The sequence below is a fragment of the Myotis nattereri genome, assembly GCF_964212035.1.
Source record: "Myotis nattereri genome assembly, chromosome: 5".
Classification (NCBI taxonomy): Eukaryota; Metazoa; Chordata; class Mammalia; order Chiroptera; family Vespertilionidae; genus Myotis; species Myotis nattereri.
The window spans coordinates 30,753,369-30,773,145 of record NC_138080.1 but is presented as its reverse complement, the minus strand read 5'-3'; the positions used below and the strand labels follow the sequence as shown (position 1 = coordinate 30,773,145).

Genomic DNA, 19,777 nt, shown 5'->3' with positions numbered 1-19,777 from the left:
CTGGGGCTGCTGATTTGCAGTCGTACTTCGTGATTTTCTGACTTGTGGGAGGACCACTGCTGAGCCTTCATCTGTGGGTGAAGCGGGCAGCCCTCACATAGAGGTGGGGTCCTCAGTCAGCCACTCCTAGCATAGGACCTGCAACCGGGGGTCGCACTGCACCAGCTTTGCCATTCAAGGGCTGGGTGAGCTGAGAGTCAAAGCTCAGTTTCTTCACCTGTGAAATGGGTATGACGGTGCCTACCACATAATGTTGTAAATAGGAGCTGAGAATTCATGCAAGGCTTATGTAGTGACTGTGGAGTGCTTTCTATATTCACAAGCGTTTGGGGATGGAACCCTAGGATTGGTGCCAAGACAAGCCTGGGTTTCCTGGGCTCCTTTCTGCCTGGGGCCAGGTCTCTCCCCTGGAAATTATGGAAGGGAGGGTCTTGGGTTACAAAATGGTGAAATTTGTGAGAACATACTAGAAAAGCAATGAACAATAACTTTACTGCTCTGTCCCTGAGAATCTAGAATTCTAGCTTGACCCCTAAGGTCATCACTTACATGGTGGGTGTGTGAGTGTGACTGTGGTCAAAGGTGAGGGAAAAACATGGGACAGCCCGAGGTTTGCCATTTCTGAGACCATCTGGGACCCTGGCACAAGAAGAGCTGTCATGTCATGTCAGGCAGTGATGTTATTCCTCATGTCCTGAGTGATGTGGAAACTCTAGGCTGTGGGGATTCTAGAAACTTGGGGCAGGGAGAGCAGGGGTGGTGCCGAGAGGTCAATGCAGAGACTGGCAGAGGTCACAATGTCTATTTATTCCCACACATTACTCTTGTCACCATGGCTAGCACTCAAGAGTTAGGGCCACCTTGCCATCCAAGTGATGACTGCAGTGGCGGGTGGTGTGCCTTTTTCCTACTATTTTCCTATGACACACGGCACTGAGTCAACTTTGCAAACCACCAGGGAGCCTCCAACGCTGCTGCCAGCACAGGGTCTCAGCAGATTCACCCTGAGACCCTGCCCAAGCAGGAGATGCAGGGATGTCCATGGTGGCCTTGCATCTTAGGCAGGCTACCCATCCCTGGCTGCCTGCTTGGCAATTGCAGGCTGAGGAGGGGGGCACAGTGGCCCCAGAACAGGAGGAGGAGCCCGCTGGGAGTCCGTGGGCCAGAACACACAGGCAGGTTGGGACGGCTTGGGGGCCAGGCCCCAGGGTCATGATCACCCGCCTCGTGGTCTGTCGGGTGTGAGTACTGGAGGAGGATCAAAAGGGGTGAAAAGCACATCTATCAAAATGCTCGATTGTCCCCAAAGCTGGCCCTAGGCACCCCAAGACAGTCCTGTTCCCGACAGGCACAGGGAAATGAAAATGTCTTTAGGAATCTGCAACTAAAGTTCCTCATGCAAAAACCTGTGGTCTGAGGGTCCGGTGGACACTGGTGCCCAGACTGTGGCTGGCAGTGAGCTCGTCCAAGCAGACAAGGTTGACTCAAAAAGAGGCTTCAGGCTTCATACGTAGCTGGACGTAAAACCGGTAACTTCTCGGAGAACACCCCCGAGGACCATTCCCACTTCGGAATATTCTAGAAAATACTTTAGTGACTGGGTTTTTTGGAGATTGGTGCTGGTCTGCGTTCACAGCTTGCTGGCTCTGTTTCGAGAAGGGTCTGGGAGCCATAAGGGAGTACAAAAAAGGAGGTGAGGGTGAAAGGAAAAAATAAAAAGCATAAAAATCCATCTCATGCAAGTCCAATTTCTTTTTCTTTTTCCCTCTCTGGCAATCCAATGGGAGAAAACGGCAGAATGTGTGGAGGCTCCAGTCAGCTGGGAAGAACCCGATGGCACTGGAATGGCTGGAAGGACAAGACATGCGGTGGTCAGCCAGGCGGGCGCCCAGACTCCAGAGGGCATCGCTGCCGCTGATGGGGTGGCAATGCACTCTGCGTCCGCGTGGATCGTGGTGCCGTGTGAGCACAGAAACAGCACGGTCACCAGCACAGGTGGTTCTGGGGCCCAGACATGAAAATGTCGGTGAAAGTACTTGGGGGATAAAGTTCCAACAAAAAACAAATACAAAACTGGCCTATGTTTTGTCTTAAAATTAAGGCCCAAGAAAAGGGGGTGGGGGAGTATACTCCAAATATTAACATTCGTTGCTTTGCATGGAAAGATTAAGGTTGTTTTCTGTGCTTTTTCTTTACATTTTTCTATTTAAAAAATCATGGTTAATATAAAAATGTGAGGAGGACGGTAACAAAATAAAGAAAGCCACCTGCTACCCGTCTCCAAGGAGCAGAATCACTGGAGACAGACAGGGTGGCGGTCAGGGGCCCAGGGACAGCGAACCAAGCCAGCCAAGGCCTCCAGGGACGCTCCGAGTATATTTTTAAGCAGGTGTACATGTAACATCTGCTCACAGTAAAACAAGACAAAACCCCCAAATCACGAAACCCGGGCAGAACACGTGGGCAGGAAGGAGCGGCGGATAGGTCTGTCCTTGCCCTGCCCAGGTGACCTCATCTCGCACCCACCGGGGCCACCAGGACACTTCCCGCAGGTGCACAGAAAAGCACTCTGCCGATACTTCCTGTACTCTTGTCACCTGTAGACACGCTTAGGGAACAGCCCTTCCAGAAGCTGTGAAGTTTCAGTCCATGCCTCTCAGTGGGAGTTGGGAGGGGGAGGAGCAAAATTCAGTGGAAACATCTGGAAGGGGGTGCACCTCCCCCCCGAGGGGACTCACGTGAGCGGTCATTCCTGCTGGTCATCGTTGCTGGCACTGGGTGTCTGACTTCGGATCTGATTTCGAAGCTGTTCAATTAACTCTGGGTTCTGCTGCTGCATCTGCTGCGCGAACTGCTGGCCCCTGTGAGAGAGGCGCCGGGCTCAGCTCGCCGGGACACCAGCCAGCTCCCCCAACATCCACATGGAAGTGTCCCCCAGGCATTCGCCATGCGTCCCCCATATGTGACCCTCAACAGCAGTGTGCCCGCTCGCTGGAGGTCACAGCGCTGACGCTTCCATCTTCCCACGTGGAGCGTCCCTGCCTGCCCACCGTGCCTCCACTATGCAGGTCTACTCACGCCTGGATGAGACTGGCCAGGTCATTCTGTGAGGGGTTGGTGCCAGGAGTCCCCAGGGGGTTGTGGCTGCCGGAAATCACCCCGGACATGCTGCAAGAGAAAAGCCTGTGACTTGTACAGGATGGCCCAGCCCACCCGTCCCCCAGTGGCTCCACCCAGCCCTTGGCCTCTGCTAGCAGGAGGCGTTCTGTGTCACCACCCTTCTCCCTGATGGCAGCCCTGTGAGGTCATCAGCCTTTCCAGGAATGGCTCTTTGCCCTAACGACACTGATTCTCAATGGGACAATTCTGGCCCCCAGGTGACACTGAGAAATGTCTGTGACACCAAAGGTCACAGTGAAATTTCCAGAACAGAAAAATTAAATTCACAGACAGAAAGTGGGTTAATTATTGCCAGGGATTAGGGGAAGGGAGAGTGACTATAATGATGGGGCTTCTTTTGGGGTGGTGGAATATTCTGGAACTCGGTGGTGGGGATAGCTGCATGACACTGAAATGCACGTAATGCCACTGAGTTGTAAACTAAATGGTTAAAATAATAACCTGATGTGCTTTACCACAGAGATTTAAGCACAAGACCCGGGGGAAAGGGTTGTCACTTACAGCTGCTGAAGCTGGGGGCTGTTCATCAGGTTTGATGCCTGAGGAAAAAAAACGATGGTCAGAGGACAGCTTCCAACATGCTCCGACGGAGAAGGTTCCCTCTCAAGCACCCTGGGCTCTCCTGCCCCAGCACAGCAAGTATGTCACCCCAGGTACTTGCTCCCCCCGCCTCCCCCCTACACCCCATTTCTCCCTCCATGCGATGAGACTCATGTTTCACCACTCTGATCCCGTTTGGGACCCTCATTTCAGGAGACTCCAGGGCACCTATCCTTTCTTTGCTGGCACCTTAGGTGTCGCTGGGTGTGTGTATTTTCTATCTTTTTGGGGGTCACGAGACATTAGGAGAGCCAGGCAGCCTCGTTTGGCTCTATCAGTCAGCAACACTGCACTGGGCACTTTCGTGCCTTCACAGCTCCACTGAGGACATCTCCTCAGAACCCAGGTCAGGGCTCTGCCAGACGACTGCTCACGGGCTGCCTAACTTTCTGTAAAGGGCCATAGGTTAAGGACTGTCAGCTTTCAGGGTGTCTCTGCTCCAACCGTTCAGCTCTGCCAAAAGCCACACAGACACGTAAATGCAGGGTAATGGCCGTGCCAGTAACAGTACACACACCAGCAGGAGCTGGGCGGCTGCTATGAGGCCGAGTCCTTGAGCCAGGTGCCTTTAGAGTGCTGGTACTCATCCCCGAACTTCAACGAAGACCCTGGCTTTGCTGCAGCATGGGCTTACAACGGAAGTACAACCTCTGCTGCATTTAGGAGGCGAGATGCTCCTTCATGTACTGAGGATTTTTCTCTTCCAGACAGTTTGAGACCCTGCACCCTGAGGCCTGTAGGCCAGCAGTGCGGCCTCAGGCCAAGCAAGATCACTCAGCAATGGGCATGTGTATGTAGGGACCAGCCCCCAGGTCACAGCGGGGAGCCGCTCTCAGTGGGATACCTAGTGCCCTGCTGTCCCATCCGGACCGGCAGGCGTGGCCCTATCCCTGTCTCCTTGTGAGAACACCATGCTGGGCAGCAGGGAGGCAGTTTCCCCACGTTATTCAGCCAGGAGAGGTGGGATCTAATTTGTCCTTTGGCTCAATAATGGGGGGGGTCTCCCTTGGGGGTATGCTGGCCCCAGGGGACACAAGACAACAATGGAAACATCTGTGGTTGTCATCACTGGGGGTGCTCCTGGCCTGGAGTAGGTGGGGCCAGGGATGCTGCTCAACACCCCATAGTGCCCAGGCAGGCCCCCATCCCAGAGTGACCCCAGCCCCAGTGTCCACTGAGCCACATGAGGGCCCTGGTCTATGGCAGGCAGTGGCGTGGCAGGCCCGGGTGGTGGGCGAGGACGCTGCTGGGGCGAGGAGGGCAGTCACCATGCTCATGAAGCCTGGGTTGTTCAGCAGGCCCGCGATGTCGATGCTGCCGAGCCCTCCTGTCTGTGGGTGAGGAAAGCACGGTTAGTGGATCAGGACACAGGGAGATGACACTGGCCCAGGATCTGAGAGCTAGTACCCCCTGTGGGGCCCCTCTGGGGTTCTAAGAGGTGTTTAGCTCAAACAGATGCTCTCTCGGCCTGAGCAGCCAGCCCACAGGGCTAGGGGTGCTTCATAAAAAGCAGGAGCCCCACCGTCCATCACCAGGGAAAAGTACTGTGTTGATGCATCTTTCATTTTCTGATGCTCTGACACCTGGGGCCTGGCAGACCCTGGAGGGATGGGCCCTCCACAGGGTAACCAATGCTAGAGACGGCCAATAACTCACCTAGGAGTGCACCTTTCAGAGGCAAGTCAGGCAACCCACTGTCCACTCCCACCCCTTCTCTACGGGGCCCTCACACTCAGCCACTAGCCTTTCGCCCTAGTCACCCCAGAGCCAGGTGCCAGTTAGGGTTAACCCCTACCAGAGTCCCCTGGAATTATTCAAACTAGTAAAACCTAAGCCTGCTCCCCCACCTCACCCCTTCCTTCTCATGAAATCATAATCGAGGCTCTGGTCCACATGTCCCCTCTTCCTTCACCTCATGACTGACCCTGGTGCTTCCCCGTGTGACCCTGCAGCACGTCCTCTCCTGTTTCTGGGGCTCTGTGAGAATAAAAGCGTCTTCCTCCCTGACAGGCACTTGCGAATGTGTGTCTCAGACCTGATTAAACACATGCCAGGTCCCCTAGCGGCCCAGCCCTCAGCCTGTGAGCTGTGAGCGTGTCTGCCTGGCCTGCCCTGTGCTCTGCCTCCGACAGCATCACGCCCTTGCTCCCGGGGGACTCACGGGACTGGGTGCCTCTCTCAGCTTCAGCTCCGCGATCTTGAGGTTGGATTTGTATGTTTCGTTGTCGGGGTCCAGCTCCAGGGCCTTCTTATAGTAGGCCACGGCCTCCGCGTGCTTGTTCAAACTGGAGAGCGCCAGGCTGGGGGGAGGTGCTGGGGATGAAGGGGGAGGCCCCAAGACCTCTGGCCCCTCCCTCAGTCCCCACACCTCAAACTGTCTCCATGTCAATGCCATCATTCCTGGTCCAGTCTGGGCTCCAGTGGAGGACACAAGAGGGGGTCAGGGGAGGGGCTAAGAGGATGAACATATGACAATTCAAATGACTCGTGTCCTAGTGGTGGTACCCAACACCAAGGGCTTGGAAGAGCCAAAGGATGGGGCCAGGGTGGTCAGACAAAGATGTTTATTGGTCCTTGTCCCTGCTGCTGCTGGCAGAGCTCCTGACATTTCCTGAGTCATAGGTGTGTCCTCTGTTATTCCCAAGCCCCTCTAACCACACCTAGAGGGTGACCACATCTATGTGCCAGGAGGAGGCGTACCCCCAACTCCACAGGGACAGGGCTCTGGCACCCAAACCCAGGACCATGCTGGATTTTACCCTGTGTGCCTCTATCTGGCTGTTCCATCTGTATCCTTTCTAACAAACTGGTAAATGTAGGTAAAGTGTTTTCCTGAATTCTGTGAGTCACTCTAGGGAACTGTCCATCCTGAGGAGGGGGTCGTGGGAAGCCCTTATTATAGCTGGTTGGTCAGAAGCACAGTGACAACTCGTGACTGTGTCTGAAGTGGGGCTGCCCTGCACCAGTGGGGTCTGACTGCCTCCAGGCAGGTGGTGTCAGGACTAAATTGAACGGCTGAACCCACCGCTGGCGTTGGAGAGTTGGTTAATGGGACAGAAAACCCTCCACACAATCAGAAGAGGAATGTGGTGGATGCAGGGGAAGGGGCAGTCCGCCCCACGAGGGGCGCCTGCCCAGGCACTCACCCCATCCTCCCATATGCTTTGCTGTAGGATGGGTCTATGCAGATGGCCCGCTCGCAGTCCTGCACGGCCCCCGCGTAATTCCCCAGTTTGCTGTAGGCGGCGGCTCTAGGGAAACAGAGCAGGGTGTTCAGAGTTGTGTCCCTCACTGGTCACCTACGATAAGCCATTTGTGGATGGGCCTTGGTTTCCCCATCTGTAAGGTAGGGTGGGCACAGGGTTGTGAAGGGGTATGTGGGCTTTGACATAGGCATCTGTCTGCTAGGCACCTGTGCTGGGGGCTGGGGAAAGGGTGCCATCCCATTTGCCAGAGGAAACGAAAGCTGAGGGAGGGAAAGGGGTGTGGCCCAGTGCTGCACAGCAGGCAGGCAGTGTCAGGACCTGGTTCTGAACCCACAGTCCCAGGGCTCACCATGGAGGCTCTTCCTTTTGGGTGAACTCAGGCCCATTTTATGCCAGATAAGTCCCTCTGCAACTTTTCTGTATATCTAGAATCACTTCCCCCAAAAAATAGTTTAAAAAAAAAAGAAACAAAAACACTTCGACCCAGAGGTGATGTGGACAACCTTTGGCATGCATGCTTCTGGTGTCTTCTGTACACTGTGTGTTCCCACGGCTTCCACACCGACTGTGCGACTCTGCCTCCTGCTCTCCACTCAGTCCCTCTCGTTAACACAATATTCCGTACAGTGAGGCTATGTGACAGCTCATTTGACTTTTCCTTTAAAAGCATAGGCCAAGCCAGCCGGCATGGCTCAGTGGTTGAGCATCAACCTGTGAACCAGGAGGTCACGGTTCAATTCCTGGTCAGGGCACACGCCTGGGATGCAAGCTCCATCCTGTGTGGGGTGTGCCCGAGGCAGCCAATCAGTAATTTTTCTCTCATCATTGATGTTTCTCTCTCCCTTCCTCTCTGAAGTCAATAAAAATAAATAAATAAATAAAAAGGCACAGGCCAGGGTCAAATACATTATGACGGAAAGACAATTAGACTTTGGGTGGTGAGCCCACAATGGAGTACACAGATGTCATGTTATAAAGCTGTATATCTGAAATTTATACAATGCTACTAACCACTGTTACTCCAATAAACTTAATTTTTTAAAAATAAGGAAAAAGAAAAATGACAGGCCAGGTGCAGTTCCTCACTATTGCCAATGCTGTCATGAGCATGTCACGTATCCAAATTGTGGGTTATTTTCTTGGCCCCACATCAGAGTAGAGAATGGTGCCATCTAATTTAAATGTCACTATCGACTCTGAGTGACAGCTCGCTGACCGCCTGACACCATGTGCATTTGGGACTGCAGTGGGGCGATCAGTAACCTACAGACAACAGCCCATCCTGTTTGCCAGGATGGAGACTGGCTGGCTTGGCCTCCGAGCATGCCCGGAAGGTACCTGTTACAGAAATAGACGGCGTTTGCAGGATTGAGCTCGATAGCTTTCCCATAGAAGTGCACGGCAGCCTCAAAGTTCTCGACTTTCATTTGTTCGTTTCCTACAGAAAAAGAAAAAAATGTACACTGGCTGTTCACACGAGACCTGAGGGGGTCTGAGGAATCATTCTCAGCTCTCCCAGCTCCTAATTGAAGGTCTGGGGTTTCAGGGGCCAGGATGCAACACTCAGGCATAGGCTCGGGCTGCGGTCTGCATCGAGTGTCTTCAGGGGCTGGCTGAGCCAGCGCTTGGTGATGGTAGCTGTCACTGCTTTGATTGTGGTATTTGGGGACGTAAGTCTCAAATACTGTCACTTTTGCATCTTTTCAGAAATAGAGCCCAATTTTAACGAGATGTAATCCACATACCCCACAAATCACCCTTTAAAAGTGTACAATTAAGTGGCTTTTTAGTATATTCAGAGTTGTGCAACCATAACCCCCATCTAATTTCAGAACATTCCTCCACCCCGAGAAGCAACCCTGTCCTCATCAGTAGTCAATCCTCCCCTCCCAGCCCGATAACCATGAGCCCACTTCCTAGGTCTGTGGATTTGCCTGTTCTGGACGTTTCACATCAACAAAACCACGCCCTGTGGCCTTTTGTGTCTGGCGTCTTTCACTGAGCGTCCTGTGTTCAAGGTCCCTTTACGCTGTGGCATGGTCAGTGCCTCACTGCTCTTCATGGCTGAGGAATAATCCAGTGCATGGATAGGCCACCGGTATGTATCCGATCACCAGCAGGCAGACATCTGGGTGGTTTACCCTTCTTGGCTACTACGAACTGTGCTCCTGTGAGCATCTGTGTACAAGCATCTTTGTGGGCTGGGTCATGTGATCACTGTGTTTAACTATTTGGGAAGCTGTCAGACCATTGTCCACAGCAGCTGCACTGCTTACATTTCCACCCATTGTGTGTGAGGCTATGGTTTCTCCACATACATCTGTGTTCTTAAAAGCCATCCCCACCTGGACTCCTGTCTCCAAAGGCTGGTTTGCCGTCTACTGTCCAACAGCACCCCCACCTCGACTTCAGAGCCAGGGATCAGCCTGCCTCTGGATCCAGGTGGAGAGGTGCCCGTGGGGACAGAGAACCCTTCTCTCACCTTCGGTTTTGAGGCGCTCTGCCTCGGCCGAGTCCTCCTCCGAAGGCGGGGTTACCTCAGGACTCCTCAGGTTCTGTGGCATCTCCTGGCCCCAAAGAAAAAAGCTGGCAATCCTGCTGTCCTCCTCCTCCAAACTCGGCTCCTTGAGCCTTCCTCCCTGTCAGGGGCCGCTGAGCTCTGAGAGAGAGGAACCAGGCCCAGTGCCCACAATGCAGGTGCCCCACGTCCCTCACCAGGAGGGCCGTGCTTCGGAGCCATTGGCTACCCATGTGCTCTCACTGTTCCCGGCTGTGATGGGGGCGGCCCCGCAGCTCACCTTGCCCGCGGCAGCTTCAAATATTTCTGGAAGAGTCTGAGTGAGTGCGAGGTTGCTGTCTTCCAATGTCACCCCGAAGGCGGTCTCCAGGCACTGGATTGCAACTGCAAGGAACACACAGATATTTTCTGCTGCACGGCCCTGAGTTTATGAGGCTCCGGAGGCAGGGCTCACGTTTAGTTTTCTGCAAGTGGGTTGGCAGCGACCCTGGAGCGCAGTGGGCAGTGTGTGTTCCTTGACCCTGGTTTGGATTCTTCCTGGTCAGCCCAGAGCCTTGGAAGCTCTGGACAGTTAGACATGCCCTTGAGCCCTGAGAGCAAGGAAGTGTGGGGCTCTCCGTGGGGTCACACTGCTGGGCTACCTTGCTGGGAAGCTGCGGAGCTGAGCCCAGCCTGGAGTGCCATTCGGGGATCCAGATGCCCAGGACATTCTGCTGAACCTCCAAGGAGTCCGGCCAGAACCCAAAGCTTAAGACCACACCACCCCCCGCCCAAGTCTTCATGACTGGGCTCCTTCCAGGGGCAACATAATTGCACGTGGGACGGACAGGAACTACTCAGAGCCCTGGGCCACTGGTGGAGGGCTGCCCCACCTGCCCTCTGCCCCAGGACACACATGCCTCCTTTCCCTCCTACAGAAGGCCTGCCTAATGACAGGGGTTGGCACCCTTGCAGTGGGGGAAGGGCACTGGGCTAGGAGGCCGGAGAGCTCAGTCCTGTGCCTGCTCAGGGCTCGGTGGTCTTGGCTGTGAAACCAGGACAGGAGCAGCGTCCACGGCTGGACACGTGTGCTGACCTATCAGACCCATCCTGTAATGGTTCGAGGCTCCGATGAAAGAAAGGGAGGTGGGGAGGAAGAGGAGCAGGAGTGGGAGGAGGCAGTGGGGGCACAAAGCTGGAGACAGGAGACTCCATTCCCGGGGCTGACGGAGGCCCCTGCATACCTTCCAAACTCTCCTGGGCGTCCGACAAGAGCCCCCCGTGCCGCAGCTGGTCATGTAGGAAGCGGATGATGGCATAGGCGAGGCGCTTCTTGTTATCCATCTTGAGATGGGAAGAGATGACACCCAGGGGTTTTCAGGATCTGCAGACCCCGGGCAAAAGCATGAGGACTGGGCTGCTTAGATACGCACTCTTCCACCTACTCCCAGGTCATACTCCAGGCAGGACTCTGCAGAAGGTGTGTCCCCCACCCAAATACACTGGCCACTTTCATCTGTGAGGCAAAACATTAACGATCCCATTTCACAGATGAGACACTGAAGCAATGAGGCTCAGAGCCCCTGCTCTTGGGCATGTGGGTGGGCGGAGCACCCCGTGCAGTCCCTCCTTGATCTCACAGGAGGGTAACATAGCCCTGGACCTGGCGGTCTTCGCCCTTTCACTGGCTGGATGGGGACAGCCTGGGGCTCCCCAGGGCTGCCTCGCATGGGCTGGAGTCCTGGAGGTCTGTGAACCCCAAGTTTCCAAGGCCCACAGGGGTGACACAGGCACCATGGGATAGCCTGAGCAGACCGAAAGGCCCCGCAGGGCACGGATCCCTTTCCAGGCCACCTAAGGGCCTCCCGGGTTCCTCTGCACCGTGCTGTACTGCCTGGGCTTTGTCTAGAGACATCTGTGGTTCTCATGACTGGGGGTGCTCCTGGCATTGAGTGGGTGAGGCCGGGGATCTGCCCAACCTCCACAGAGCCCAGGGTGGCCCCCCACAGAGAGGGACCAGTCCCCGATATCCTTAGTCTAGTGCCTGGGTGAGAATAAGAAACGTGTGAGGAGTCTGCTACCAGAGCTACTGTGACGCGCCTGGCACTTTACACAGCACATCTCACTTCCACCATATAATAACCTCGAGGTGCATCGTTGCTCCCATTTAGAGAGGACACAGAGCGGGGCGGGGACCTACATGCTGCCCATGTGGCTCATATCCGCTCAGCACGCCTGGGAGCCACGGTGTAAAGCATCTTGGTCCCCTTGAAATACCTCCAGTGGGGTGAATAGCCTGTGCCCCCTAGAAATCAAGGAGTGGGCCTTCTGACCCCATCATCATTAACCCGTCACTGGCCAGAGATCAGAAGAGTAAGACATTAACCCCTGGCAGCACACAGAGCTGATGCCAGCGTCTGGCACCTAAAAGCTGCAGTGCGAGGGCAGTCAAGGCATGTGATGCTGGCCACGCTACAAGCTCTGTCTGTGGTACATGGAAAACCTCATGCATCACCTGCTTCTTAGAAGGAAAGGATCCAGACACAAAAGCCACACTGTGACTCCATTTTTATGACATGCCCAGAACAGGCAAATCCAGAGGAAGGGAGTTTGTGGTTGTCAGGGGCTGGGGAGTAACTGCTAATAGGGACTCGGCTGCTTTCAGGGGTAATGGAATGCTCTGGAACTCATGTGATGGCTGCACAACCCTGTGAATATACGAAAACCTACTACTTTTTATGGTATGTGAATTATATCTCAATGTCTAAAAAGGGGACAAACTTAAAATAGCTATGTTGGAGAGCTTATAGTTGGACAGAAAGTTATAGACACCCTGGAAAGCTCTTGGGGGGTGGTTATGAGTTTCCCCCTCTATTTTTGGACACAATGAGCCTTTACCAAGCAGTGCCTTTGGCCCAAGAGCATCCCTGGACCCAGGTCTGGGGTCAGGATGGGCCAGAGCCTGGAGGACAAATGGCTAGAGGACCTTGGGGGCGATACACAGAGGCCCACGGAGAGCAACCACACCCTGCTTGCTTCGAAGACAGTGAAGTCCCAAAAGGTGACTCGTGCTCCCCAGCTGGAGGGTCCTGAGAACAAACTGGCCACCTGCCGGCCTCTAAACCCAAGGAGACAGGCATGCTGCCAAGAACGCCCAAAATGCTTTTGTTCTACACATATTCTCGACAGGCAGCAGGGTGACTCACAGTAGCTGAAGGGTGGACAGAACTCCAAAGCCCATTGATGGATGAATGTGGATACACACAATGTGCTGTCTATACCAGTGGTCGCCAACCTTTCGGACCTCACGGAATACCAGTTGGCGACCGCTGATCTATACCATAGACCAGTGGTCGGCAAACTCATTAGTCAACAGAGCCAAATATCAACAGTACAACGATTGAAATTTCTTTTGAGAGCCAAATTTTTTAAACTTAAACTATACAGGTAGGTATATTGTTATTAACTTAATTAGGGTACTCCTAAGGCTTAGGAAGAGCCACACTCAAGGGGCCAAAGAGCCGCATGTGGCTCGCGAGCCGCAGTTTGCCGACCACGGCCATAGACTATTATCCAGCTTTAAAGGGACATTCTGACACACGTTACAACATGATAAGCCTTGAGGACATTATGCTCAATGAAATAAGCCAGACACAGAAGGACAAATACTGTGATTCCAGTCACAGGAGGTCCTTAGGGGAGTCAAATTCAGAGGCAGGCCCTGGCTGGGTAACTCGGTTGGTTAGAGCATTGCCCCAATACATCAAGGTTATGGGTTCGATGCGCAGTCAGGGCACATACAAGAATCAACCAATGCATGCATAAATAAGTGGAACAACAAATGGATGTTTCTCTCTCTCTTAAAATGTCAGTTTCGGAAGATAAGAAAGTTCTGGAGATGGATGGTGGTGATGGTTGCATAACAATGTGAATGTACTTACACCCACTGAACTGTTACTTAAAAATAATAGTTAGCCCTGGCTGGTGTGGCTCAGAGGTTAGAGTGTCAATCCACACAGGGTCTTGGGTTTGATTCCTGGTCAAGGGCACGTACCTGGATTGTAAGCTTGATCCTAGCCCAGTTGGGGTGTGTGCAGCTTGAAGGCAACCAATTGATTTGTTTCTCTCACACTGATGTTTTTCGATCTGCCCCCCGCCTCCTTTCCACTCTCTCTAAAAATCAATGGGAAAAATATCCTTGGGTGAGGATTAACACAACAAACAAAAAATAGTTAAAATAGCAAATTTTATGTCTATTTTACTCTAATTAAGAAACTTTGATTCAAAGGTCCTCCTCTTAGGATATAAACCCCTGAGATCCCAGGACCCGGATCCTTTCGCATAGTCTGTTCTAAAACGGGTCAAGCGTCACGTTCAGCTACCTGCTTAGCTGAGAACGGCTTTTGTATTCTATGAATGTAAGTGCCTACATAATAGTATGCCTGACTTTCCCTGTGGCCCCCAAAGCTGACAGTATTTACTACTTGGGCCTTTGTTTGCTGACACCCTCTCCTCCGGCGCTGTGATGGCAAACTGGATGGAGGCGTGCCAGGGCCTTACAGAGCGGGTCACAAGTTCAACCGGCGGCAGGGCAAGAACACACAGCTGAGCGGCTGGACTTTGCCTAAGCGTCCTGGGCACCACTTCTGAGCACACTGAGTCATGTGAGATTCACACTGGGTTTCCGGTTGTGTGTGTGGGGTGAGAGGATCTGCTTCCCTTTCAGGGACACGTGGGCTGTTTGCTTAAGAATAGCAGAAAAGAGAAATCTGATCTTTAGCACAACTGTTTCCTGCACTCCTGGATGGAGCTGAGGCCGGAGGGGCTGACATTGGAGGCTTAGGAAATGGAAAAAAATGAAGTCACCCTCATTTCAGTTCTTCCAACGCTTCGGACCCTTTGTATCTCAGGGCCTTTGCTCCCACCCCTCCTGCCACCACTGAAGTAATTTAAGGCAACTCTTGCTGCCTGCCCCTGGGCTTCTCCTGTCTACTGATGTGATTTCCTCCCATACACCCTGTGTCAACAAGTCAGGGGCCCTGGAGCCTGTCCTGGGCCTGTGTATGGATGATGGGCCAGAGAACACATCCCTTTTGCCTGAAGAACAAGACCTGGAGCCACAATGTCTTAGGTCTGGCCATTTCTACCCAAGGCCAACTGCATGCTGGCTTCCCTGTCCCTTGTCACATCTGAGAGTCCCAGTTGAGGCCCTCTCTTTCCTCTTCTATAAAATGGGTTAACAAATGTCTTCATGAGTGGTTGAGAATTCAGCGACCTAATGCAGGGTTTCTCCACCCAGGCACCATCAATGTGCGGAACATTTTCTGCGTGAGGAACTTTCCTGTGCACTATGGAATATTGAACAGCATCCCTGGCATCCATCTAATGTTCCCTGGGAGCTGGGGGTGGGAGCAGGATCATCCCGGGTCAGGGGAGTCCATGGATCCCAGGAGACTGTGTTCCATAACCACCTGACTACTGAGGTCTTAGAAGGCTGCACACATTTAAATGCACAGCCTGAATGGGAGGAGACGGGGTGACACACAGATGCTGGGCTCATCCTGGTTTATACTGTCTGACCATTGGGGACTTATACTGGTGTCTACTGTGAGCAGGGATTAAATTCACTATTTCCCCAAATAATTAATGCAGGGTTTCTCTCCCTCAGCACTGCCGACATGGCGGTTGGGTCATTCTCTGTGGGGGCATCCTTGGCCCCCACCCACTCGATTCCAGGAGCACCCCCCAAGTGGTGACAATCACAAATGTCCTCAGACATGGCCAAACCACCCCAGCTGAAAACCACTGCTAGACACTAAGTGGGGAAAATTAAGGCTTTAGGCCAGCATAGGTCAGATTTTTCTAGCCAAATGATTTTGCTACAAACTTCGGGAAATCATCTGTGTGTTGAATATTTGGGTTTTGGAAGTGCAGAAAAGGGACTGTGGGTCCACAGCAGAGGACTGGGCAGTGTTTGACACAGGTGGTCCCTAAAAACTGCTGCCTCTCCTCTCACCTCATTGAGCAGGGAGGACAGCAAACAGTGTGAACATGTGATTTTAACTCATGGCTTTGAGCTGAACAAAATTTCTGCTCCTCACAGAGCAGGGCCCAGCCTGACACAGGGACAGCACTTTTGCTCGATGGCTACTAGGCACTCTGTGTCTTTGGAACAATCACAACTTGTAGGTCTTTGGCTGCAGGACAACATTCTCAAAGACCTACTCTCTCCTAACAGTGAGGCCTGTATGAGCTCTCAGAAAGCACCACCAGGGCACAGAGCAGGGCACAGAGCACAAGAATAAGCCTGGTAAGGGTGAGCAGGCGATGCCCCAGGCTCGGGGGCAATGGGGGTGGGGGGTGTTGTCCCAGAGACAGTTCCTCTTGGGCGCCTTCAGAATCCCTTCTAGCTCTCAGTCCACTTTTTCATTTTATCATTAAAAAACAAAAAAACTTCTATTCCTTTTATTTCCCTGCCAAAGGCTGATCAATAAAAGGAAAAATGACACACCTTACCAAAATGAGTGGCCCACCCCCCACCTTGGGAAGGAGAGGCACCACTTTCTGAAGGATGGCCCACCACTTCTGTGGGTGCTTCTCCCACGCACCTTAGGGTACTGCAGGTACCCAAGAAAGGCTGCCCCAAAACTAGAACTGGCGTTCACTCCCCAAAGTTTTCTTCTAAAATGCCACCAGACTGTCCTGCTTACTTACTAGTATAAACCCTCAAAAGCTCCCTGAAATGTAACAAGTGTGCCCCTCAGCACTGGTGTGTCACCCCTGGGCTCCAAACCCTCCATGCTCCACTCAAACCCACTACTCACCTTTCCTCTGAGCCATCAGGAAAACTCTTATTCTCCCTTCGACACCAAGCTGCAAGGTCACCTCCTCAGAGAGAGCCAGGCACCTTCTTTTCCCAGCAAAGCCCAATACTATTCCCACCTCGGGTCCAGCATCTCCTACAGGCTCTTTCCAGGCCTGTCTTCAGCCAGTGGACTGTGAGCCACTGACAGGCCAACTTCCTTTTAACCCCAGCACTGGGCGGCGTTTGATGCACACGGCCGCGGGAAAACGTGAGGTCACTGTCAACAGTGACAACCAGGCTCCTTGGAGAGGTCATTCTCTTTGGGTCTCAGTTTCCTCATCAGTACAAGACCTTTGGTCCTGCCTACCTGCCCACAATCCCCTTTATTCCTTCAGCTATCTCTGAGCATTTCTCACCTCAGCCCAAGTTGGGTCTTGGCCAAAAAAAAAAACGTAAGATCAAATAAGACTACAGCTCTTGACCTGGCGCAGAGCTTAATCCCCTTTAGAGTCACTCACCCTTCCAGTCAAGACTGATTTATAAGCCTCAGGTGACAAATGCTGAGGACGTTCCAGGCACTGCACTAAGTGCTGTACATGCAATGGTTTATTTCAGTGATCAGCAAACATTTCTGAAAAAGGCCAGAGTACATTCTGTCAGCTTCACAGGCCACAGGGTCTCTGCGGCAACAAGGCAACACTGCTAATATAATGCAAAACAGCCCCTGACAGTGTGTATGCCACTGGGCGTGCTGTGTTTCCACAAAAACTCATTTTAAAAAACAGGCCTCAGCTGGATTTGGCTCCCTGATCAGTGTGCTGAGACTCTAAGTTGTTTCACCTAATTCCCATTCTACAGAAGGAAAAACCGAGGCTTAGAAAGATAAGGGCACCACTCAAGGTCATCCAGCTAAGGCACAAATCAGTTTTAAGCGCAGGTAGTCTGACTTGAGACTACCTCCAAAGTACCCCTTCTGCTCCCTACAAAAATGGGCCAATCATTCTCTGAGGAACCGTCCTGGGCACTGTGGGGGTTGAGCAGCATCCCTGGCCCCACAACCACTTGATGCCAGGAGCACCCCAGTTGTGACAACCACAAATGTCCCCATTTCCCAGTACCGCCCCCCCCCGGGGGTGGGGTGGGGGTTAAAAATCACTGGTCTAGAGAGAGAGGAAAAACAGACTCAACAAATAATCAGGGAAAGAAACAAAAGAAATAGGAACATCACTCAGGGACACAGGTTGCACACCCATGTTCTGACAATAACAAAAACCAGTCATTCTCTAGTGAGCACGTACCAGGAGCCTGATTAAGGAATGCTCTCACATAGACCCTAGCAGTGGTTCTCAACCTTCCTGATGCCGCGACCCTTTAATACAGTTCCTCATGTTGTGGTGACCCCCAATTTCATTGTTACAAATTGAACATAATTAAAGCATAGTGATTAATCACAAAAACAATATGTAATTATGTATGTGTTTTCCGATGGTCTTAGGCGACCCCTGTGAAAGGGTCGCAACCCACAGGTTGAGAACCGCTGCCTAGAGGCATATACTTCCACAGCCCCTGTAAGAGATGTGCTGCTCAAAGAGGGGAAGCGACTTGTCCAAGCTTTACACAGCCAGGGAGAGGTGTGCAGCGGGTCCTCAAGTGCAGATTTCGACCGCTTCTAGCACAATATGCAGAAGACCCTAAGTGTGAAATAAGACTGCTAGCCAATTTGAGCTCTCACTTTCCACTGGGCCCTGTGGTTTGAATCCTCCCCAAACCACTCGCCCTCGAAGCAGGGGCTGTGACAATGCCCATTTTACAGAGGGGGAAACTGAGGCTGAGAAGTCAAAAGGCTGGCCAACGTCACCCACTTGGAGAGCAGCGGCGCTGGGACAGGAACCCCGACCCGACCGGAGACAGGGGCCAGATTTAAAAGGACCGTTTCTCTGTACAGCAGCGTATACCCAGCGAGCGGCCCCTACAGGCGGGGCGCTTTTACTTCCCGCTTTCCACCCACGGATGTGCGAAGCAGCATTTCCCAGGCCCGGGGTCCGGGCGAGGGAAGCCAGGGCTGGTGAAGGCCAATCCGACGACGCCCAGCCTCAGTTTCCCCTCTGCACCGCCCACACACAGCACCCGGCGGATCGCGCAGTGACCCCAGCCGCAGACCGATCTTCTCTTACAGGCCGCGTAGCTCGGGAAGCCCCTAGCAGCGGAGCCAAAGCGCCAAGCCCCCAACTCACCTCTCAAGCGGCCGAACCCCGACCCACCGACGGCTGCGCCTGCGCACCGCGGCGCCACTCGGCCCCGCCCCCCAGTCGGGACGCTTGCGCGGAAGGAACCCGCTAGTCTTGGATTTCATTCTGCGCAGGCGCGTCAATTGTCCAAGCAGGAGTGGGGGAAGTGACGCAATTTAGAGGCGGGAACGAGGTGGTCGTTAGGGCAACTGACCTCTGCGACCGATGAAACCGGAAATCAGGATTGTGGAGCGGTGCTTGGTGGGACAGTGGAGGGACTCCTGGAAGTAGGCGGAGCCTGTCACGTGGTCCCGAACGGGCCACGTGGTGCGGCTGTGTTTGGGTCTCTGGCGCCCAGAGCCATCATCAGCGCTCAGTGAATGCGAGCAACTGTTACCCACTACCTTTGCTCATTTATTCACCTACCCATTCACCCACTCACCCACAAATGCAGTCTTTCGTTCATTCAACCCCTAAGACGTAAAGGAATATAGAAGTTGTTCACAGCAGGTGCCTGGTAGTCAACAAATATTTATTGCAAGCTAACTGTAAAGACCAGCAAAGTGTTTGTCCTCATTATATAGTATCAGGGTGGACGTGTTGTAAGCGGTGGGAATGGCATCAGGTATCTGACCCATGGGGTTAGACCAAACCTGAGTTCAGCAACCTGGGTACTTTGGTTTTGGCTAGCAAAGAATTCAGAGCCAACACCCAGACTTGAAGAGAACATATATTTGGTAAATCACAGAGATAGAAGAAATAATTTCCAGAAGAAATGGGTTTAAGGAAACAAGTTAGAGGTAAAAAAAAAAAAAAAAAAAAAAAAGCCCTTGGAACTTGGGAGTGAGGAAGCTAATGGTAAGGTACCTGGGGCAGGGAAGGGGAGGGGGAAAGAGAAAGGCAAGGGTGTGCTCCCCGGAGGAAGAATGCACTGGGTCCTCCATCCTAAGAGTTTTACGGTTGGAGAGTTTAGGGGAGGTCCCAGGGGAAGATTTCAATGAATATTCAGCAGTTTTTCATCTGTGTCCTTTCAGGTTTGTGCTCTCCACTATAGATTGGCTGGCACCAGGTCAGGGGGTCACTATTCAATGCTGCTGGTCCTGAGGTCAGCCAAGCTGGCTTTGTTGCTTACCTGGGCCTGGAGCTGAAATAAAACTGAGGCATAGATGTTATCTCTAGGGAGGAAAGGTGAGGGGGTCCAAACCGCTTGACCATTGATATGCTAGACAGAGGAAGAAAATAAAGTCCTACCCTACAATTG

The 19,777-nt window shown here is 52.8% G+C and overlaps 1 protein-coding gene across 3 annotated transcripts; it reads right to left on the bottom strand.

Moving 5' to 3' along the window:
- Window positions 1–788: 788 nt before the first annotated feature.
- Window positions 789–18,665, bottom strand: SGTA (small glutamine rich tetratricopeptide repeat co-chaperone alpha). Of its 3 annotated transcripts, XM_081091968.1 has the most exons (13): window positions 18,523–18,595; window positions 16,807–16,919; window positions 10,728–10,867; window positions 9,785–9,888; window positions 9,469–9,553; window positions 8,325–8,424; window positions 6,927–7,031; window positions 5,942–6,080; window positions 5,049–5,111; window positions 3,682–3,719; window positions 3,079–3,168; window positions 2,739–2,861; window positions 789–1,848 (listed from the first exon to the last, which is right to left on the bottom strand). In XM_081091968.1, exons 3-12 carry the CDS (start codon window positions 10,825–10,827, stop codon window positions 2,747–2,749), a joined length of 939 nt encoding a protein of 312 aa, XP_080948094.1. In that variant the 5' UTR covers window positions 10,828–10,867; window positions 16,807–16,919; window positions 18,523–18,595; the 3' UTR covers window positions 789–1,848; window positions 2,739–2,746. The 3 variants fall into 3 exon arrangements, with proteins under 3 accessions (XP_080948094.1, XP_080948092.1, XP_080948093.1); XM_081091966.1 differs by lacking the exon at window positions 16,807–16,919 and having other exon boundaries at window positions 18,523–18,665; XM_081091967.1 differs by lacking the exons at window positions 16,807–16,919; window positions 18,523–18,595 and adding an exon at window positions 13,538–13,657.
- Between the last annotated feature and the right edge of the window lie 1,112 nt (window positions 18,666–19,777).